General features: G+C 39.2%; 1 protein-coding gene across 1 annotated transcript in view; it reads left to right on the forward strand.

Moving 5' to 3' along the window:
* Positions 1-24,158, forward strand: part of RRP15 (ribosomal RNA processing 15 homolog) — a 102,209-nt gene that overhangs the window by 15,097 nt on the left and 62,954 nt on the right. Inside the window, exon 2 of the mRNA XM_053712504.1 lies at positions 23,371-23,630. Coding sequence (XP_053568479.1) covers positions 23,371-23,630 — 260 coding nt within the window. The remainder of the gene's footprint in view (positions 1-23,370; positions 23,631-24,158) is intronic.

Below are 24,158 nucleotides of genomic sequence, written 5' to 3' on the forward strand. Positions count from 1 at the left end.
CGAACTGCAATTCATCGAAAACTGCAATCCGACGTCCCTTCCGGTGATTCCATACATCTGATTGGTCCATGTCCAGTTAGTGACAGGACTCACAACCAATCAGATGGGCACTGTAATAGCCTATCTTCACTATCTATTTTGCCTCTGCATGGGGGGTTCGCCCCCCTTGTTAACCTCATTTTACAAGGTATGCCAGAGGATTGGCGGTGCCCCCCCAGACAGAGGCAAAACAGATATTAAAATAGAAGACTCACCGGAAGTGGCGTCAGATTGCAGTTTGCGACAGAACACCGGCTCCTAAACTTTACATTCCTGCTTTTTAAATAAAGATTTCAAGATAGAGAAGAAAAATTGATAATAGGAGTAAATTAGAAAGTTGCTTAAAATTGCATGTTCTGTCTGAACCATGAAAGAAAATGTGTGTTTAGTATTACTTTAGGAGGAGGGTTTTTTTAAAATCCCCCTTCCTCCTGTCTAGTTGAACTTCTTCTTTTTTTTTTTTTTTTTTTTTTTTTTAATACCCCAAAATGTAATCCCCTTTCAATTTCTGTTATGAACTTACCTAAAGTGTTTATATAGGATAGTTTCAGTGTTTCCCCTTTCTATCTGCCAAATGTGTTTCCTAATTTTATCCCTTGCGTTGTCTACTAGTTTGTCTTAAATATTGTAAATAACATTGTAACTGGTATATTATGTTATCTGAGCATCTGATAACGTCCCTAATTTTAAGTTATTTAATTTCACATTTTATATCAAAATCTCAATGTGTTTACTGTCCCTTTAAGTAGAGGGCAGTTGTGCAGCAGTCAGCTTAGTTGAGGAGAGGTCAGCAAGGAATGTGTGGTAGTCGATTTTCAGTAAAAAAAAAATCGAACTGTGAAGGAAAGAGTGCTTTAAAGGGACAGTAATACTGAAATTATTATGTAAATTGTGTACCATATTTTAAATACATTATTTGATTAAAATTGGATCTTAAAGTAGAATATTTTGCCAGCCGGTGGCATTACAAAGTAGCCAGATAGGGGAAATAATTAATCACAGGTATAAGAAAATGTTTTTTTATATTCTTTAATTGTATATTTTACGAGTGACAGTGGATCATTTTAAGATTTGGTGTACTGGAAATGTTATGTAAACTTGTAAAATCTAAAAAAAAAAAACTATTTAAATAATAAATAAAAAAAACAAAAAACGAGGGGTACCAATACTTTTGGCCACATCGGAATATAACACGAATAGCATTAAATACTGATTATAATATTCTAGGAATAGTTTAACTTCCATCCATTAGCAACAAAAAGCAAATTTATTCCTGCAGATTTTGTCAGGTAGGTCTGGATGTATAATTATACATGCTGAAAGATCACATTGGAACCATATGCTGCTTATTGACGTCACAATAACAAGAGTTCTAGTGATGTGGGGTTTTGAGTGACACATTAGTTGACAGAATGTTGGGGTTTTTTGTTTTGTTTTTGCAGAGGTGAAATATGAGTTCTTGTAATTTGCCAACTGTTACAAACAATTTCATTTACATTCAAACAAAACCAAATTTTTCATCTCTTACAAATTTGTTATGGCATCAGCATTTGGGTGACACATAAAATTCTTGAAAGTGGCGAGTGATGTTTGCAATATAAATCTTAGCAACACTGATAGATGCTGTAATGGCAGAAATATTCCTGTCAAAGTATATATTGTCACTTGCAAGGCAACGGTTACCAGGTGTCCAGAATTGAACCTGACATTTGGGTATTTAAGCCAGCTGTGCAGTACAACATTGGTAACAAATTTTAAAGGGACATGAAAACCAAAATGTTTCTTTCATGCAATTTTAAACAACTTTCTAATTTACTTCTATTATCAAATATACCTCCATCCGAAATCACTATTTGAGTAACTTTTTGTTGCAACAGCTTTTATCTTGAAAACCCTTGTTGGCCACTTTTAATTGACATATATTGGGCCCATGGTAATGGATACGGTTATGCCATTGAACTTGCCCCCCTGATTTTGAGGACGCATCCACTACCCGAATTTAAAGGGCCATAATACCCAAATGTTTAAACACTTGAAAGTGATGCAGCATAGCTGTAAAAAGCTGACTAGAAAATATCACCTGAACATCTCTATGTAAAAAAGAAAGATATTTTACCTCAAAGGTTCCTCAGTAGCCACCTCCCATTGTAAAGGATTTCTAAGCAGCATTTTAGTGTGTCTGTCCTAGGACAGCAGATGGGATGAGCATTGTGCGCACTCATATTTTTTCACCAATCAGGTAAAGGAAGCTTACTATGAAATCTCATGAGAGTTAAGTCAAATCTCATGAGATCACAGTAAGAGTTCATGACCTCAGCAATGCTGATGCTGATTGGCTGCTGTTCATTTCTTCATTTATTTTTTTATTTTTACCTGCAGCTGGGAGCAGCTGAGTATAACTTTTTACACAGAACTTACTCTGCTGAGCTGAGGAAATTGTGAGGTAAAATATCTTCCTTTTTTACATAGAGATGCTCAGGTGATATTTTCCTGTCAGCTTTTTACAGTTATACTGCATCAGTTTCAAGTGATTTAGCATTTGAGTATTATGTCCCTTTAAAGGGAAATGAAAAAGCATTTTTCTTTCATAGAGCATGCAATTTTAAACCACTTTCTTAATTCTATTATCACATTTTCTTTCAGGAGTGTGCATGTCTGGGTCACTATGGCAGCAGTTTTGCAAGAATGTTATCCATTTGCAACAGCGCTGGAAGGTAGCGCTATTTTCTGCCATGTAGTGCTCCAGACACATTTAGGTATCTCTTCAACAAAGAATACCATGGGAATGATGCAGTTTTGAAAAAAGAAGTAAATTGGCAACTTTGTTTAAATTGTTTTTATTTTATTCTCTGTCTGAATCCCAAAACATTTTTTTGGGGGTTTCATATCCCTTTAAGGGATATTAAATTTAATTCACCATACAATATTTAAAGGACCAGTTAATACAGTAGATTTGCAAAATCAACAAATGCATGATAAAAACACAAAGCAATAGCTCCTTTTTGAAAAAAATAAATAAAAATCATTTATGTCTATTTCCACTCCTGTATCATGTGACAGCCATCAGCCTATCACAAATGTACGTACTGTGAACTTTTGCACATGATCAGTAGGAGCTGGTGACTCAATGTAAATCTAAAAATCCAGTGCACGTTTTGTTAATGGAAGGAAGTTGGAAAGTTGCCTAAATTGCTGCTCTATCTTAATCATGAGTTTAATTTTGACTTGAGTGTCCCTTTAATTATGCATAGCTAAAAAAACAAACAAACAAACTTTGCAATGCACTTAAATTATTTTGCCTGCCTATTCTGCGGTTGCAGTGCATTCTGCGGAATGAAGACCCCCGACACTCCCTACGTGCAGTAATTATGAAACCTGTAAGGATGCTAAGCACTTTCCCACCTGGGTGCTAATATTTTCTAAGGTTTTTTTTTTTAAAAATTTAACTTTTTTTTTTTTTTTTTTTTTTTACAGACCCCCAAGACTTACACTGTTGGAAAGGTTAGGCGATTACCTTTCCAACAGTGGGTCTTGGGGGTCTGTAGCTGCTTAGATGCCTGGCTTCTAAGCAGCATGCCCCCATCTCCTATACTTAACATTGTTAAGTATAAATAAAGTTGCGTGGTGATGTAATCACGTCATTGCGCGTCACGTGAATCCCCGGCGATGCCTGTCACTCTACAGGCACGATCGCCGGGGTAGGAGCAGTTAGGAGCCCCAGATCTCCCTCAAGGTGGGAGAGTGCTCATGATGGCTCTGAGCCGTCATTAGCACCAGAGGGAGAAAGGGACACTGAACCCATATTTTTTTTCTTTCGTGATTTAGATAGAGCATGCAATTTTAAGCAACTTTCTAATTTACTCCTATTATCAAATTGTCTTCATTCTCTTGGTATCTTCATTTGAAAAGCAAGAATGTAAGTTTAGATGCCGTCCCATTTTTGGTGAACAACCTGGGTTCTTGTTGATTGGTGGATAAATTCACCCAGCAATAAACAAGTGCTGTCCAGGGCCTGAACCAAAAATGGTCTGGCTCCTTAGCTTAGCTGCCTTCTTTTTCAAATAAAGACAGCAAGAGAACGAAGAAAAATGGGAGTAAATGAGAAAGTTGCTTAAAATTGCATGCTCTATCTGAATCACGAAAGAAAAAAAATTGGGTCAGTGTCCCTTTAAAGGGATTTGCTAGTGCAAAAATTGCATGCTCTGCTATCTTACCAGACACAAAGGATTAAAAATACTGCTCAAAGCCTCAATCACTGCAGATGCCAAGCTAAACACAGGATGTGATTGGTGAGGCTGTGCTCTGCTGATTGGCGTACTGGCAGTTTCCTCCTTGGGACCAGCAGTTCACTGCGACTCTTGAGTGCTACTTTAAAGGGACAGTCTACTCCAGAATTTGTTTGAAAATATATTACCCATTCCCCAGTTTTACATAACCAACAATGCTATATTAATATACTTTTTTTTTACCTCTGATTACGTTGTATCTAATCCTCTGCAGACTGCACCCTTATTTCAGTTTTTGACAGACGTGTATTTTAGCCAATCAGTGCTAACCCCTAAGTAACTCCACGGGAGTGAGCACAATGTTATCTATATGGCACACATGAAATAGCGCTGTCTAGCTGTGAAAAACTGTCAAAATGCACTGAGATTAGAGGCTGCCTTCAAGGGCTAAGAAATTAGTATATGAGCCTACCTAGGTTTAGCTTTTAACAAAGAATACCAAGTGAACAAAAGCAAATTGGATGATAAAAGTACATTGGAAAGTTGTTTAAAATTGCATGCCCTATCTGAATCACGAAAGTTTGATTTTGACTAGACTGTTCCAGCCTTGAAATTACGTGATCGCATCAATAGCATGATTTCATTTTTACAGCAAGGGTTTACATCGGAACTTTGTTCTGATCTAAGCACTTGCACCCCAGCATTAAAGTGAATGTCATCTTTAATGATAAAGTGCCCGGTTTTTAAAAAAACTATTAAAAACGGGCACTTTCATTCATGAAAGTTTACATTGCACCGGATTTTACAAATACTTACCACCACCTTCTTCTCCTGAAACACTGGATCGCCGATCCCACGCCTGCAGCTCTTCTGTACTTCGTCAGCAATGACAAAACCGTCTCTCGCCGGTTTCATCATTGCTGTGTTAGTACAGCAGGAAGAAGCAGGCGGGACGATCCGGTGAAGAAGGTAAGTATTTGTAAAATCCGGTGGAATGTAAACTTTCATGAATGAAAGTGCCCCTGTTTTTAATAGTTTTTTTTTTTTTTAAACGGGCACTTTATCATGAAAGTTGACACTCACTTTAAGGGGTTAATGTGTTTTTTGCTTCTTTTTTTTTGTATTCTGTCTCACTGGTTTTCATACCTATCCGCAGGCCTCCCTAACAGGCCAGATTTTGAGGATATCTGAACTAGAGAACAGGTGAAATAATCAGCTGATAGTAAACATGCTTATTCTACCTGTTCTCACCCAATGTAATCCTGCAAATCTTGCCTGTTAGGGAGGCGTGTTGGCAGATTTGAAAACCAGTGCTCTATCTGTATCATGAAGGGAAATTTGTTTCCTGTCTCTTTTTTTAAAAGGTTTAACAAAGCTGGAGATAAATTATTAAATCATAAGGAATTAAACCAAAAGCAAGAGGTTATATAGTTTTGTAGTATATTGACGAGTAATTAGACTTAACATTTTTACAGAAAAGGATTTAGAGCATCAACTGCATCTGCACATTTTAATTCCCGATTCAGAGCAAACAATTTTAATCTGCTTTCTATTTGACATCTATTGTAAAATGTGCCTTGTTATCCTTTGAAGGATCAGCAATGCACTGTTGGAGCTAGCTGAACACATCTAGTGATCCAATAACAAGAAGCTACTATGTGCACCAATTAACGGCTAGCTCCCAGTAGCGATGTGCTGCTCCTGGATACAAAGAGAGCAATTTTTATAAATAACAAAAACAAATTAAGGCTTGGCGTAAAACAAATCTTATGTACCAAGTATCATGGCATAGCACATGCACAACAGATCATTTAAGTACAGTGTAATGCCTTGCAATATTATAATATTTAACAAATCTGTTTATAACTGTTAATTAAGCTATCCAAAGCACAAATTTATTGCATAATGTAACATAAATTGATTAAATGATTATTTGTGCAACAAACATTGAAAAAAATGAAGTTTTAGCTTCAATTTTAGCTAGGGATGCACCGAAATTTTGGCCGCAGAAAGTTTCGGCTGAAAATAGCATTTTTTGTTATTTCGGTTTTCGTTTTTTTTGCCTTTTATTTTCGGCAAAATTATTGTGTAGCATATTTTAAATTTGATGCCAGCCTAGAGCTGCTGTTTGAGTTCATTACTTGACTTACTGTTTTGCATATAATAATAGTTGTCTAGGACTATACTTTATTTTGATAATTGGTAACAAAACAAAAACGGTTAAATTTGATTCTGTTACACAGAACTAAATAAAGAATAATACTAGCGATGCACCAAAATTTGGGCCGCCGAAAATGTGCAATTCCAATTTCGGCCCAAAGAGGACCAAAATGGCTAAAAATGTACAGCCCTCCCCTGTTCTATTGAGTTACATGTCTATCCTTAGCATAAGGTGAGCAGCACAACACTGGCATGGTACACAGAGCACACACATAAGTACCATGACATAATGATATTTGAAACCAGGAGAGAAGGAAACCAAAGTTCTGAATAGTGAATACAAATATCAAAGGAGGATAAGTAACATGTTTATAAACACTTGATATTATCAGACAAAGCCCTAAGCACACACAGTGAATATCTTTAAGCCTTATATACAGTGCTCATACATCAACCTCTTGTGCGTAGACATTCTATTCTCCTGAGGCAAATATGCATGCACACTTTATAAGCATAAGCCCCAAGCTCGCACACAGTTGGTACAAATTAGCACCCACCAGACAGTGTATACAAAAAAGCACAGTAACTTTCTATAACCACCTTGCACATAAGGTTATAGCCAAGTCCAGTGGTCCTGGTGATAGGTGACAGACAGACTCCATTTGGGGCTCCGGACATATAATCTGACGGGTCAGTGTGAGACCCGAACCAGGAACTAGGCGGAGATACGATGAGAGACGATCAGGTGCAGCCACGCTCATCGCACGGATAACTACACCCAAAAACAAAACACATGTCCACCTCGTATTGTTGTCTGGCTATAACCACGCTCTCCCTTATAGAGCTCCAGTTTCACTGCAGATCACGCCCTACTGTACAAGTGACCATGTCCATTTGTTGGAGCTTTCCCGCCTACAAGCTCTCTCAGCTACACACACACACACACTGTAGTTAAAAAAAGAAAAAAACAATTTCGGTTTCGTTTCGGTTTTCGGCCAGGATCATACTGAATTTTCGGTATCTGTTTCGGTCCAGAATTTTCATTTCGGTGCATCCCTAATTTTAGCGGGGTGGTGGGTAAAGTCAGCTGGGTGGTGTCCATTAAATAGGTCTTGTGAAGAACACTGAATCAGTACATCAGACAAGTGTGATTGTCCAATAAGTACATTTTAATTGGATGGACTAATATTGCCTGTGCCTTTTACAAATTGTGCTTGCATACCGGTCAACCTTTCCCTGAGGACTTCTGGGTCTGAGAGTCCTTGGCTGTGCAGGGGAGGCTTGTGGCGGACACGTTTTGCACAAAAGCAAGATGTTAAACTGGTAAAACGCACAGGAACATTAAACGTTTTAAATAGATTTCACGCACCTCCCTCTAATTAGGGCTGCCACCATGTTGCAACTTGGGTTACACGTAGGGTTGCCACCTCGGCCATGTTTTCCTGGGCACTTATGAGATATACATTTTGCCGGGTGTGCAGGTAGGAACATGAATTTCAACCCTAGACAGCACACAAATAGTGACACTGAACAGCACTATTCATGTTCCTGCTTGCACACCCTGCAGCATGTATAACTCCTAAGTGTCCAGGAAAACATGGCCAAGGTGGCAACTCTAGTTATACAAAACAAAAGGATCCTGGCTAACAGGAAACAGGCTTCACAGATCTTCACCAACCTCTAAGTCCGCGGACATCCATAAAGGGAAAGCACACACCGGTCAATAAACTAAAATCAGGTACTTTATTGGAGTGTTAAAAACAGAAATAGAGACAAAGCTCCATTAAAACAGGAAAAAAGGCTACAGCGTGACTGACTGCAGACATGTTTCACGTGTGACTACACGCTTGTTCACTGCTGTTAGGCGTTAGGACCAGAGCTCCAGGAAGCATCACCGGACGAAGGACAAGTGCCTACGCTGAAGCGAACGCAGCCTGAAGGCACGGATCCCTGGAAGTGGTAAGTGCTAACCTTCTTTTCTTCTTTTGCTGTGTGGCAACTCTAGTTACACTGCAGGTATCTGAAAGAGTCACTGCGCACATGTAAATACATCAGAACTGGAATGCAATAAAAAGTATTTCAGCATGGTGGCATCCATGACTCGCGGGAGGCAGGGAATAACCTCTATACCAGTGATGGCTAACCTTGGCACCCAAGATGTTTTGGAACTACATTTCCCTTGATGTTTAGACACTCTGCAGTCTAATTGAGCATCATGGGAAATGTAGTTCCTAAACAACTAGGGTGTGAAGGTTAGCCGTTACTGCTACTGTCCTTATAAAGTGTGTTTTTAAAGTCCAGCTGCAAGCTTTTCCGGGCATGGCCAAGCACTCATTTAGAAGTTTTAGCTGGGAGACCCTGCCAGTCAGTGACTTTTCCTACTTAAAGCTTGCAGATCCCAGGTGAGGTTTTACCTTTTTTTGTTTTAATTTCTCTTCCTGAGCTAGTTATCTAGTGCCACATTTTTTTTATATATATATATATATATATATATATATATATATATATATATATATATATATATATATATATATATATATATATATATATAATATATATATATATATATATATATATATATACTATATATATATATTTCTTCTGTTAAGTGTGATCAGTCCACGGGTCATCATTACTTCTGGGATATTACTCCTCCCCAACAGGAAGTGCAAGAGGATTCACCCAGCAGAGCTGCATATAGCTCCTCCCCTCTACGTCACTCCCAGTCATTCTCTTGCACCCAACGACTAGATAGGATGTGTGAGAGGACTGTGGTGATTATACTTAGTTTTATATCTTCAATCAAAAGTTTGTTATTTTAAAATAGCACCGGAGTGTGTTATTACCTCTCTGGCAGAGTTTGAAGAAGAATCTACCAGAGTTTTGCTATGATTTTAGCCGGAGTAGTTAAGATCATATTGCTGTTCTCGGCCATCTGAGGAGTGAGGTAAACTTCAGATCAGGGGACAGCGGGCCAGATGAATCTGCATAGAGGTATGTAGCAGTTTTTATTTTCTGACAATGGAATTGATGAGAAAATCCTGCCATACCGATATAATGTCATGTATGTATACTTTACACTTCAGTATTCTGGGGAATGGTACTTCACTAGAATTACACTGTATGAAATACATAAAGCTGTTTAATAACTAGAGATTATGTTTAACGTTTTTGCTGGAATGTAAAATCGTTTTCATTTGCTGAGGTACTGTGTGAATAAATGTTTGGGCACTATTTTTCCACTTGGCAATTGCTTAATCTGTTTTTCTGACAGTTTCTGTTCTCCCTCACTGCTGTGTGTGAGGGGGAGGGGCCGTTTTTTGGCGCTTTTACTATGCATCAAATATTTCAGTCAGCAACTCATTGTATTCCCTGCATGATCCGGTTCATCTCTACAGAGCTCAGGGGTCTTCAAAACTTATTTTGAGGGAGGTAATTTCTCTCAGCAGAGCTGTGAGAATTATAGTTTGACTGAGATAAAAAACGTTTATTCTGTAATTTGTTTCCTGCTTTCAGAATTGTTATCTTTGCTAATGGGATTAAACCTTTGCTAAAGTTGTGTTGTTTACAAGGATTGAGGCTATAACTGTTTCAATTTATTAATTTTCAACTGTCATAGATCTTCTGTGCTTCTTAAAGGCACAGTACGTTTTAATATTATTCTAATTGAATTGTATTTCCAAGTTGCAAGTTTATTTGCTAGTGTGTTAAACATGTCTGATTCAGAGGATGATACCTGTGTCATTTGTTGCAATGCCAAAGTGGAGCCCAATAGAAATTTATGTACTAACTGTATTGATGCTACTTTAAATAAAAGTCAATCTGTACAAATTGAACAAATTTCACCAAACAACGAGGGGAGAGTTATGCCGACTAACTCGCCTCACGTGTCAGTACCTACATCTCCCGCTCAGAGGGAGGTGCGCGATATTGTAGCGCCGAGTACATCTGGGCGGCCATTACAAATCACATTACAGGATATGGCTACTGTTATGACTGAGGTTTTGGCTAAATTACCAGAACTAAGAGGTAAGTGTGATCACTCTGGGGTGAGAACAGAGTGCGCTGATAGTATTAGGGCCATGTCAGACACTGCGTCACAGGTGGCAGAACATGAGGACGGAGAACTTCATTCTGTGGGTGACGGTTCTGATCCAAACAGACTGGATTCAGATATTTCAAATTTTAAATTTAAACTGGAAAACCTCCGTGTATTACTAGGGGAGGTGTTAGCGGCTCTGAATGATTGTAACACAGTTGCAATACCAGAGAAAATGTGTAGGTTGGATAAATATTTTGCGGTACCGACGAGTACTGAGGTTTTTCCTATACCTAAGAGACTTACTGAAATTGTTACTAAGGAGTGGGATAGACCCGGTGTGCCGTTCTCACCCCCTCCGATATTTAGAAAAATGTTTCCAATAGACGCCACCACAAGGGACTTATGGCAAACGGTCCCTAAGGTGGAGGGAGCAGTTTCTACCTTAGCTAAGCGTACCACTATCCCGGTGGAGGATAGCTGTGCTTTTTCAGATCCAATGGATAAAAAGTTAGAGGGTTACCTTAAGAAAATGTTTGTTCAACAAGGTTTTATATTGCAACCCCTTGCATGCATTGCGCCGATCACGGCTGCAGCGGCATTCTGGATTGAGTCTCTGGAAGAGAACATTGGTTCAGCTACTCTGGACGACATTACGGACAGGCTTAGAGTCCTTAAACTAGCTAATTCATTCATTTCGGAGGCCGTAGTACATCTTACTAAACTTACGGCGAAGAATTCAGGATTCGCCATTCAGGCACGCAGGGCGCTGTGGCTAAAATCCTGGTCAGCTGATGTTACTTCTAAGTCTAAATTGCTTAATATACCTTTCAAAGGGCAGACCTTATTCGGGCCCGGGTTGAAAGAGATTATCGCTGACATTACAGGAGGTAAAGGCCATGCCCTGCCTCAGGACAAAGCCAAAGCCAAGACTAGACAGGCTAATTTTCGTTCCTTTCGTAATTTCAAAGCAGGAGCAGCATCAACTTCCTCTGCACCAAAACAGGAAGGAGCTGTTGCTCGCTACAGACAAGGCTGGAAACCTAACCAGTCCTGGAACAAGGGCAAGCAGACTAGGAAACCTGCTGCTGCCCCTAAAACAGCATGAATTGAGGGCCCCCGATCCGGGATCGGATCTAGTGGGGGGCAGACTTTCTCTCTTCGCCCAGGCTTGGGCAAGAGATGTTCAGGATCCCTGGGCGCTAGAGATAATATCTCAGGGATACCTTCTGGACTTCAAATACTCTCCTCCAAGAGAGAGATTTCATCTGTCAAGATTGTCAACAATCCAGACAAAGAAAGAGGCGTTTCTACGCTGCGTACAAGAGCTCTTGTTAATGGGAGTAATCCATCCAGTTCCACGATCGGAACAGGGACAGGGGTTTTACTCAAATCTGTTTGTGGTTCCCAAAAAAGAGGGAACTTTCAGACCAATCCTGGACTTAAAGATCCTAAACAAATTCCTAAGAGTTCCATCGTTCAAGATGGAGACTATTCGGACAATTTTACCTATGATCCAAGAGGGTCAATACATGACCACTGTAGATTTAAAAGATGCTTACCTTCACATACCGATTCACAAAGATCATTATCGGTACCTAAGGTTTGCCTTCCTAGACAGGCATTACCAGTTTGTGGCTCTTCCATTCGGATTGGCTACAGCTCCAAGAATCTTCACAAAGGTTCTGGGTGCTCTTCTGGCGGTACTAAGACCGCGGGGAATCTCGGTAGCTCCATACCTAGACGACATTCTGATACAAGCTTCAAGCTTTCAAACTGCCAAGTCTCATACAGAGTTAGTGCTGGCATTTCTAAGGTCACATGGATGGAAGGTGAACGAAAAGAAAAGTTCACTCGTTCCACTCACAAGAGTTCCCTTCCTGGGGACTCTTATAGATTCTGTAGAAATGAAGATTTACCTGACAGAGGACAGGCTAACAAGACTTCAAAGTGCTTGCCGCACCCTTCATTCCATTCAACACCCGTCAGTGGCTCAATGCATGGAGGTAATCGGCTTAATGGTAGCGGCAATGGACATAGTACCCTTTGCACGCTTACACCTCAGACCACTGCAACTGTGCATGCTAAGTCAGTGGAATGGGGATTACTCAGACTTATCCCCTTCTCTGAATCTGGATCAAGAGACCAGAAATTCTCTTCTATGGTGGCTTTCTCGGCCACATCTGTCCAGGGGGATGCCATTCAGCAGACCAGACTGGACAATTGTAACAACAGACGCCAGCCTTCTAGGTTGGGGTGCCGTCTGGAATTCTCTGAAGGCTCAGGGACAATGGAGTCAGGAGGAGAGTCTCCTGCCAATAAACATTCTGGAATTGAGAGCAGTTCTCAATGCCCTCCTGGCTTGGCCCCAGTTGACAACTCGGGGGTTTATCAGGTTTCAGTCGGACAACATCACGACTGTAGCTTACATCAACCATCAGGGAGGGACAAGAAGCTCCCTAGCTATGATGGAAGTATCAAAGATAATTTGCTGGGCAGAGTCTCACTCTTGCCACCTGTCAGCAATCCACATCCCGGGAGTGGAGAACTGGGAGGCGGATTTCTTAAGTCGTCAGACTTTTCATCCGGGGGAGTGGGAACTTCATCCGGAGGTCTTTGCCCAAATACTTCGACGTTGGGGCAAACCAGAGATAGATCTCATGGCGTCTCGACAGAACGCCAAGCTTCCTCGTTACGGGTCCAGATCCAGGGATCCAGGAGCAGTCCTGATAGATGCTCTGACAGCACCTTGGGACTTCAGGATGGCTTACGTTTTTCCACCCTTCCCGTTGCTTCCTCGATTGATTGCCAGAATCAAACAAGAGAGAGCATCAGTGATTCTAATAGCACCTGCGTGGCCACGCAGGACTTGGTATGCAGACCTGGTGGACATGTCATCCTGTCCACCTTGGTCTCTACCTCTGAAACAGGACCTTCTGATACAGGGTCCCTTCAAACATCAAAATCTAACTTCTCTGAAGCTGACTGCTTGGAAATTGAACGCTTGATTTTATCAAGACGTGGATTTTCTGAGTCAGTTATTGATACCTTAATACAGGCTAGGAAACCTGTTACCAGAAAGATTTACCATAAGATATGGCGTAAATACCTATATTGGTGTGAATCCAAAGGTTACTCTTGGAGTAAGGTTAGGATTCCTAGGATATTGTCTTTTCTACAAGAAGGTTTAGAAAAGGGTTTATCTGCTAGTTCATTAAAGGGACAGATCTCAGCTCTGTCCATTCTGTTACACAAACGTCTGTCAGAAGTTCCTGACGTCCAGGCTTTTTGTCAGGCTTTGGCCAGAATTAAGCCTGTGTTTAAAACTGTTGCTCCACCATGGAGTTTAAACCTTGTTCTTAATGTTTTACAGGGCGTTCCGTTTGAACCCCTTCATTCCATTGATATAAAGTTGTTATCTTGGAAAGTTCTATTTTTAATGGCTATTTCCTCGGCTCGAAGAGTCTCTGAATTATCAGCCTTACATTGTGATTCTCCTTATTTGATTTTTCATTCGGATAAGGTAGTCCTGCGTACTAAACCTGGGTTCTTACCTAAGGTAGTTACTAACAGGAATATCAATCAAGAGATTATGCCCTTCTTTATGCCCAAATCCTTCTTCAAAGAAGGAACGTCTACTGCACAACCTGGATGTAGTCCGTGCTCTAAAATTTTACTTACAGGCAACTAAGGAATTTCGACAAACGTCTTCTCTGTTTGTCATTTACTCTGGGCAGAGGAGAGGTCAAAAAGCTTCCGCTACCTCTCTTTCTTTTTGGCTTCGTAGCATAATTCGTTTAGCTTATGAGACTGCTGGACAGCAGCCTCCTGAAAGAATTACAGCTCATTCTACTAGAGCTGTGGCTTCCACTTGGGCCTTCAAGAATGAGGCCTCTGTTGAACAGATTTGCAATGCTGCAACTTGGTCTTCGCTTCATACTTTTTCCAAATTTTACAAATTTGACACTTTTGCTTCATCGGAGGCTATTTTTGGGAGAAAGGTTCTTCAGGCAGTGGTTCCTTCTGTATAAAGAGCCTGCCTATCCCTCCCGTCATCCGTGTACTTTTGCTTTGGTATTGGTATCCCAGAAGTAATGATGACCCGTGGACTGATCACACTTAACAGAAGAAAACATAATTTATGCTTACCTGATAAATTCCTTTCTTCTGTAGTGTGATCAGTCCACGGCCCGCCCTGTTTTTAAGGCAGGTAAATATTTTTTAATTTATACTCCAGTCACCACTTCACCCTTGGCTTTTCCTTTCTCGTTGGTCCTTGGTCGAATGACTGGGAGTGACGTAGAGGGGAGGAGCTATATGCAGCTCTGCTGGGTGAATCCTCTTGCACTTCCTGTTGGGGAGGAGTAATATCCCAGAAGTAATGATGACCCGTGGACTGATCACACTACAGAAGAAAGGAATTTATCAGGTAAGCATAAATTATGTTTTATATATATATATATATATATATATATATATATATATATATATATATATATATATATATATATATATATAATCAATCTCATGCCCTAATGCATTAGAATAAATATATAATTTTTTTTTACTAGAATTTCTCTTTTTAATTATCTGACTCTTATAATTTATTTATTCAATTATAATTAAACAATATTTGCTAAGCACTGAACTAGAGGATTTAGATATTTCCTATTGCAACTCACCCACCCCTTTTTTTGTTACAAATCAGTCTATATACATAATGTTTAATAATAATAATAATAATATACTTTTATTAAAATACAACTTAAAACTGTAATCCATAGAATTTTTTTAATCAGCTAAAATGAATTAATTTGCATTTTCTGTGGTGAACAGTAGATGTCAGTGTTGCATTTTCATTCATTATAAAAAATAAACAGTCCTATTGTTTGAGGATGCGTATTCCATGATTGGTTGCATCTGTCTGAGATTATTAGGCAAATGCAAAGGGGGAGTCACTGCGATACATTTATAACTGACCTTTTTGTGACATCAGAAGTTTTCACTTAATGTTAAAAGTTTGCTTTCATGGTGTAATGCTGTTTGTCACTGATAATACTTATTTTCTCAGATTTTTAATGGACCATATCAAGAACATCTGTAGCTATTTCAGATCACTTTTTTTCCTTCACTTCTAGAAACTATTGACAGTACATGTTTGTCAGGAAATTGTACACAGATGATTTGTTTCACCAAAACAAAGTATTGTGCTAACTGGTTGTTGGAGTTTAACCCCTTCACTACTTTTGAATTTTTTGTTTCTGCTTGATTTTAAATCTGTCAAAACCTGCAGCTACTTGCGTTTTTGTATACTTCTAAATAAGCCTAATCCTGTCACACATCCTAACTGGCTTCAGCAGAGATGATCAGATATGAAATGTCAAAACAATGGCTATTTTGCTAACCTAATAATCATGACAAGCCTTGCCTACTCCAGTTTTATAGGCCCAGTTTGGCTGCTCCAAATAAGGCAAATGGTGAGTAAAGTGGTCCCATAAGATGACAGCAGTATGTTCTTGGCATTCAACAAGTTAAAATAAGTAACTTCAGTTCAGTGCTGTTTTAGTTCTTGAAATATTGTAAAGTGCTCCCAGCTGCAGTTAGGAAAGCCATTTCTTTCATGTAATTAGCAAGAGTCCATGAGCTAGTGACGTATGGGATATACATTCCTACCAGGAGGGGCAAAGTTTCCCAAACCTCAAAATGCCTATAAATACACCCCTCACCACACCCACAATTCAGTTTTACAAACTTTGCCTCCTATGGAGGTGGTGAAGTAAGTTTGTGCTAGATTCTACGTTGATATGCGCTCCGCAGCAAGTTGGAGCCCGGTTTTCCTCTCAGCGTGCAGTGAATGTCAGAGGGATGTGAGGAGAGTATTGCCTATTTGAATGCAGTTATCTCCTTCTACGGGGTCTATTTCATAGGTTCTCTGTTATCGGTCGTAGAGATTTATCTCTTACCTCCCTTTTCAGATCGACGATATACTCTTATTTATATACCATTACCTCTGCTGATTTTCGTTTCAGTACTGGTTTGGCTTTCTACAAACATGTAGATGAGTGTCCTGGGGTAAGAAAATCTTATTTTCTGTGACACTCTAAGCTATGGTTGGGCACTTTTATTTATAAAGTTCTAAATATATGTATTCAAACATTTATTTGCCTTGACTCAGAATGTTCAACATTCCTTATTTTCAGACAGTCGGTTTCATATTTGGGATAATGCGTTTGAATCAATCATTTTTTCTTACCTTAAAAATTTGACTTTTTTTCCCTGTGGGCTGTTAGGCTCGCGGGGGCTGAAAATGCTTCATTTTATTGCGTCATTCTTGGCGCGGACTTTTTTGGCGCAAAAAATCTTTTCTGTTTCCGGCGTCATACGTGTCGCCAAAAGTTGCGTCATTTTTTGACGTCCTTTTGCGCCAAATATGTCGGCGTTCCGGATGTGGCGTAATTTTTAGCGCCAAAAAGCATTTAGGCGCCAAACAATGTGGGCGTATTATTTGGCGCCAAAAAATATGGGCGTCGCTTTTGTCTCCACATTATTTCAGTCTCATTTTTTCTTTGCTTCTGGTTACTAGAAGCTTGTTTATTGGCATTTTTTCCCATTCCTGAAACTGTCATTTAAGGAATTTGATCAATTTTGCTTTATATGTTGTTTTTTCTCTTACATATTGCAAGATGTCTCACGTTGCATCTGAGTCAGAAGATACTTCAGGAAAATCGCTGTCTAGTGCTGGAACTACCAAAGCTAAGTGTATCTGCTGTAAACTTTTGGTAGCTATTCCTCCGGCTGTTGTTTGTATTAATTGTCACGACAAACTTGTTAAAGCAGATAATATTTCCTTTAGTAATGTACCATTGCCTGTTGCAGTTCCCTCAACATCTAAGGTGCAGAATGTTCCTGATAACAAGAGATTTTGTTTCTGAATCCATCAAGAAGGCTATGTCTGTTATTTCTCCTTCTAGTAAACATAAAAAATCTTTTAAAACTTCTCTCTACAGATGAATTTTTAATTGAACATCATCATTCTGATTCTGATGACTCTTCTGGTTCAGAGGATTCTGTCTCAGAGATTGATGCTGATAAATCTTCATATTTATTTAAAATGGAATTTATTCGTTCTTTACTTAAAGAAGTACTAATTGCTTTAGAAATAGAGGATTCTGGTCCTCTTGATACTAATTCTAAACGTTTAGATAAGGTGTTTAAATCTCCTGTGGTTATTCCAGAAGTTTTTCCTGTTCCTAATGCTTTTTCTGAAGTAATTTCCAGAGAATGGGATAAATTGGGTAATTCATTTACTCCTTCTAAACGTTTTAAGCAATTATATCCTGTGCCGTCTGACAGATTAGAATTTTGGGACAAAATCCCTAAAGTTGATGGGGCTATTTCTACCCTTGCTAAACGTACTACTATTCCTACGTCAGATGGTACTTCGTTTAAAGATCCTTTAGATAGGAAAATTGAATCCTTTCTAAGAAAAGCTTATCTGTGTTCAGGTAATCTTCTTAGACCTGCTATATCTTTGGCTGATGTTGCTGCAGCTTCAACTTTTTGGTTGGAGACTTTAGCACAACAAGTAACAGATCATGATTCTCATAATATTATTCTTCTTCAGCATGCTAATAATTTTATCTGTGATGCCATTTTTGATATTATCAGAGTTGATGTCAGGTTTATGTCTCTAGCTATTTTAGCTAGAAGAGCTTTATGGCTTAAAACTTGGAATGCTGATATGGCTTCTAAATCAACTCTACTTTCCATTTCTTTCCAGGGTAACAAATTATTTGGTTCTCAGTTGGATTCCATTATCTCAACTGTTACTGGTGGGAAAGGAACTTTTTTACCACAGGATAAAAAATCTTAGGGTAAAAACAGGGCTAATAATCGTTTTCGTTCCTTTCGTTTCAACAAAGAACAAAAGCCTGATCCTTCATCCTCAGGAGCAGTTTCAGTTTGGAAACCATCTCCAGTCTGGAATAAATCCAAGCCTTCTAGAAAGGCAAAGCCTGCTTCTAAGTCCACATGAAGGTGCGGCCCTCATTCCAGCTCAGCTGGTAGGGGGCAGGTTAAGTTTTTTCAAAGAAATTTGGATCAATTCTGTTCACAATCTTTGGATTCAGAACATTGTTTCAGAAGGGTACAGAATTGGTTTCAAGATGAGACCTCCTGCAAAGAGATTTTTTCTTTCCCGTGTCCCAGTAAATCCAGTGAAAGCTCAAGCATTTCTGAATTGTGTTTCAGATCTAGAGTTGGCTGGAGTAATTATGCCAGTTCCAGTTCTGGAACAGGGGATGGGGTTTTATTCAAATCTCTTCATTGTACCAAAGAAGGAGAATTCCTTCAGACCAGTTCTGGATCTAAAAATATTGAATCGTTATGTAAGGATACCAACATTCAAAATGGTAACTGTAAGGACTATCTTGCCTTTTGTTCAGCAAGGGCATTATATGTCCACAATAGATTTACAGGATGCTTATCTGCATATTCCGATTCATCCAGATCATTATCAGTTCCTGAGATTCTCTTTTCTGGACAAGCATTACCAGTTTGTGGCTCTGCCGTTTGGCCTAGCTACAGCTCCAAGAATTTTTACAAAGGTTCTCGGTGCCCTTCTGTCTGTAATCAGAGAACAGGGTATTGTGGTATTTCCTTATTTGGACGATATCTTGGTACTTGCTCAGTCTTCACATTTAGCAGAATCTCATACGAATCGACTTGTGTTGTTTCTTCAAGATCATGGTTGGAGGATCAATTTACCAAAAAGTTCATTGATTCCTCAGACAAGGGTAACTTTTCTGGGTTTCCAGATAGATTCAGTGTCCATGACTCTGTCTTTAACAGACAAGAGACGTCTAAAATTGATTTCAGCTTGTCGAAACCTTCAGTCACAATCATTCCCTTCGGTAGCCTTATGCATGGAAATTCTATGTCTTATGACTGCTGCATCGGACGCGATCCCCTTTGCTCGTTTTCACATGCGACCTCTTCAGCTCTGTATGCTGAATCAATGGTGCAGGGATTACACAAAGATATCTCAATATCTTTAAAACCGATTGTACGACACTCTCTAACGTGGTGGACAGATCACCATCGTTTAATTCAGGGGGCTTCTTTTGTGCTTCCGACCTGGACTGTAATTTCAACAGATGCAAGTCTCACAGGTTGGGGAGCTGTGTGGGGATCTCTGACGGCACAAGTAGTTTGGGAATCTCAGGAGGTGAGATTACCGATCAATATTTTGGAACTCCGTGCAATTTTCAGAGCTCTTCAGTCTTGGCCTCTTCTGAAGAGAGAATCGTTCATTTGTTTTCAGACAGACAATGTCACAACTGTGGCATACATCAATCATCAAGGAGGGACTCACAGTCCTCTGGCTATGAAAGAAGTATCTCGAATTCTGGTTTGGGCGGAATCCAGCTCCTGTCTAATCTCTGCGGTTCATATCCCAGGTATAGACAATTGGGAAGCGGATTATCTCAGTCGCCAAACGTTGCATCCGGGCAAATGGTCTCTTCACCCAGAGGTATTTCTTCAGATTGTTCAAATATGGGAGCTTCCAGAAATAGATCTGATGGCGTCTCATCTAAACAAGAAACTTCCCAGGTATCTGTCCAGATCCCGGGATCCTCAGGCGGAAGCAGTGGATGCATTATCACTTCCTTGGAAGTATCATCCTGCTTATATCTTTCCGCCTCTAGTTCTTCTTCCAAGAGTAATCTCCAAGATTCTGAAGGAATGCTCGTTTGTTCTGCTGGTAGCTCCGGCATGGCCTCACAGGTTTTGGTATGCGGATCTTGTCCGGATGGCCTCTTGCCATCCGTGGACTCTTCCGCTACGACCAGACCTTCTGTCGCAAGGTCCTTTTTTCCATCAGGATCTCAAATCCTTAAATTTAAAGGTATGGAGATTGAACGCTTGATTCTTAGTCAAAGAGGTTTCTCTGACTCTGTGATTAATACTATGTTACAGGCTCGTAAATCTGTATCCAGAGAGATATATTATAGAGTCTGGAAGACTTATATTTCTTGGTGTCTTTCTCATCATTTTTCTTGGCATTCTTTTAGAATTCCAAGAATTTTACAGTTTCTTCAGGATGGTTTAGATAAAGGTTTGTCCGCAAGTTCCTTGAAAGGACAAATCTCTGCTCTTTCTGTTCTTTTTCACAGAAAGATTGCTAATCTTCCTGATATTCATTGTTTTGTACAAGTTTTGGTTCGTATAAAACCTGTCATTAAGTCAATTTCTCCTCCTTGGAGTTTGAATTTGGTTCTAGGGGCTCTTCAAGGTCCTCCGTTTGAACCTATGCATTCATTGGACATTAAATTACTTTCTTGGAAAGTTTTGTTCCTTTTGGCAATCTCTTCTGCCAGAAGAGTTTCTGAATTATCTGCTCTTTCTTGTGAGTCTCCTTTTCTGATTTTTCATCAGGATAAGGCAGTGTTGCAAACTTCTTTTGAATTTTTACCTAAAGTTGTGAATTCCAACAACATTAGTAGAGAAATTGTGGTTCCTTCATTATGTCCTAATCCTAAGAATTCTAAGGAGAAATCGTTACATTCTTTGGATGTTGTTAGAGCTTTGAAATATTATGTTGAAGCTACTAAGTCTTTCCGAAAGACTTCTAGTTTATCTTTTCTGGTTCTAGAAAAGGCCAGAAAGCTTCTGCCATTTCTTTGGCATCTTGGTTGAAATCTTTAACTCATCTTGCCTATGTTGAGTCGGGTAAAACTCCGCCTCAAAGGATTACAGCTCATTCTACTAGGTCAGTTTCTACTTCCTGGGCGTTTAGGAATGAAGCTTCGATTGATCAGATTTGCAAAGCAGCAACTTGGTCCTCTTTGCATACTTTTACTAAATTCTACCATTTTGATGTATTTTCTTCTTCTGAAGCAGTTTTTGGTAGAAAAGTACTTCAGGCAGCGGTTTCAGTTTGAATCTTCTGCTTATGTTTTTCATTAAACTTTATTTTGGGTGTGGATTATTTTCAGCAGGAATTGGCTGTCTTTATTTTATCCCTCCCTCTCTAGTGACTCTTGCGTGGAAAGATCCACATCTTGGGTAATCATTATCCCATACGTCACTAGCTCATGGACTCTTGCTAATTACATGAAAGAAAACATAATTTATGTAAGAACTTTCCTGATAAATTCATTTCTTTCATATTAGCAAGAGTCCATGAGGCCCACCCTTTTTTTGTGGTGGTTATGATTTTTGTATAAAGCACAATTATTCCAATTCCTTATTTTATATGCTTTCGCACTTTTTTATCACCCCACTTCTTGGCTATTCGTTAAACTGAATTGTGGGTGTGGTGAGGGGTGTATTTATAGGCATTTTGAGGTTTGGGAAACTTTGCCCCTCCTGGTAGGAATGTATATCCCATACGTCACTAGCTCATGGACTCTTGCTAATATGAAAGAAATGAATTTATCAGGTAAGTTCTTACATAAATTATGTTTTCTGCAACTTAAACCCTTGGGTTCTAGAATCATATATTTGTAGATAAGGGTTGAAAAGACATGAAACCTAAATACATTCTTTTAGAATGCAAATTGAGGCTATAACTTAAAACATTTTACTTCTATTATCACACTTGCTTAATTCTCTTGGTATCCTTTGAAGGAGCAGTGTTTCACCAGTGGTAGCTGGCTGACCACATCAGACCAGCCAATGACAAGTGGTATATATGTACAAAGTTCAGATGTAAACAAATAAGTAAAAATGTATATCATGCGATCGCGTGATTTTCAATGATGGGTTTGGGTCAGGGGGGAGTGCCTATTTAGCAAGTGGCTATGGCTTCAGGATGGTCAGACGGCTAGGAGGTTTCATGCCGTCCTAACGGTGGGAAGGGGTTACGTTTTAAATGTAGTACTGATAGTATACGTGAAGTTGTTACATGCTGACCCCTAGTTGTTTGACGTTATATGTAATGAAAAGTGCCATTTCCATGTTTAGTTTATGGGTTAAAGGAGGATTAACCACTAAATACATTTTATAAGCATAGTATTGAGGTTATTTCCTGTCTCCCTCTGGTCATAAGTACCACCATGTTGAAATCTATCTCTCACTACATTTCAGTGCTGGTGTGTTGGCACATGCGCAGTAACTCTCCTTCATATACCTGCAGTGTAAACTTTGTTCCATAATGGCAGCACCCATGGTAAGGGGGAGGTGCATGAAACATATGTAGTGTTTAGGATCTTTTTTTTTAATGCTATAATAAAAAAAGAAAATAAGGGAGACAATAGATGCCGTACAATTCAGTATTCTAGGCTTTTGCAATAAAATATAGAATTACAATATACTGTTCTCCAGAGAAACCTATGGGACAAAGAATAAAATATTTTGCATTAAATAATTTAGGTGCACAATGACGTTACTACCTTGACTTACAAAGAGGCTGGCAATGTAATGGTTTGGTAGCTGCAGGCATAATATGTCGCTTTAGAATTGGCTTATACTGGCATTTGTTATAGGAATAATTCCTCCAAATGACTGTGGCACTTTCAAAGACTAGATAGCTAATGAATTGCCTCCCCCCCCCCTTCTATAAAATCTTGTTTCTTTGCTTTGTATCTTATTTGTTTACTGGCCAATATTAATCTTCTTTAGCGGAGAAACAAAGTTCTAGGAAAATCAGGTTTGTTGGGTCATCATCAGAGAAGATTCTGGATTTCATACAGTGGGTGCATGTGTTTGATGTTGAAAGAAAGGAAAAACCTTTGTATGTGTTAGACAAAATCTATTTGATGTTGGGAACTTTTTTTTTTTTTTTTTTACATATGGAAATGTTGTGCAGAAACCATGAACTCCGCACTGCTTTAAACTGATGTATATTACAGCTCAGTTGGAAAATACAATTTATATTATTTTTACTTTTTTTTTTTTCTGTAGGATCTGAAGCTGGTTCTGATGTCGAAGATGTGGGTTCCTCTTCTGACGGGGATGCAGACAGTGGTAACGAGGGAGGCGACTCTGGTAATGACAATGACTCAGAAGACGGCGATCCGAATAAAGGATGGGCAGATGCCATGGCAAAAATTCTCAATAAGAAAATATCAACGGGCAAATCGAGCACGATACTGGTGAAAAGCAAGGCCCTGGAGAAGGAAAAGGAGAAGGAAAAACAAGAAAAGTTAGAAAAAAAGAAACAGGTATGTGCCACAGACGCAACCTTACAGTGAGCGAGTTACCGTATTGGTTTTCTCTTCAAAAGAAATGACTGAGATATTTCATCTTAGCATTGGGATAGTGGGAAATGGCACTGTAGTGGATTTTTTTTTTTTTTTTTTTTAATGTAAGCTGTGCCAGAAATGTGATTTTCATCTGAAGGAAAACGGGTTTTGATGGTAGCAGTCTGGTGTTAAGTAAAATATGTTGGATCAAAGAAAACCTGTCGCACTGTTAGTCTCCAATAAAATCCAGTCTTTGCCAGCAACTGAATGAAGGGTGAATTTAGTGTAACTGTATAGTACATATTCTCCAAGAATTGTGCTTAGTTCTGGGGGAGTAGGTTTTTATTTGAATTATTTAAAGATAAAGGGGACAGTAAACTTAAAATAAAATCCCCACATTTTTATTATGTGTAGACTAAAGTTCTTCCATTGCTATAGGCATGCTGTAGTGTAGTGTTTCCTAAACTTTATCAGGCCACTGCCCCTTTGGTTCTATAAACTCACCAT

Source organism: Bombina bombina, chromosome 4, assembly GCF_027579735.1.
Source record: "Bombina bombina isolate aBomBom1 chromosome 4, aBomBom1.pri, whole genome shotgun sequence".
Lineage (NCBI taxonomy): Eukaryota > Metazoa > Chordata > Amphibia > Anura > Bombinatoridae > Bombina > Bombina bombina.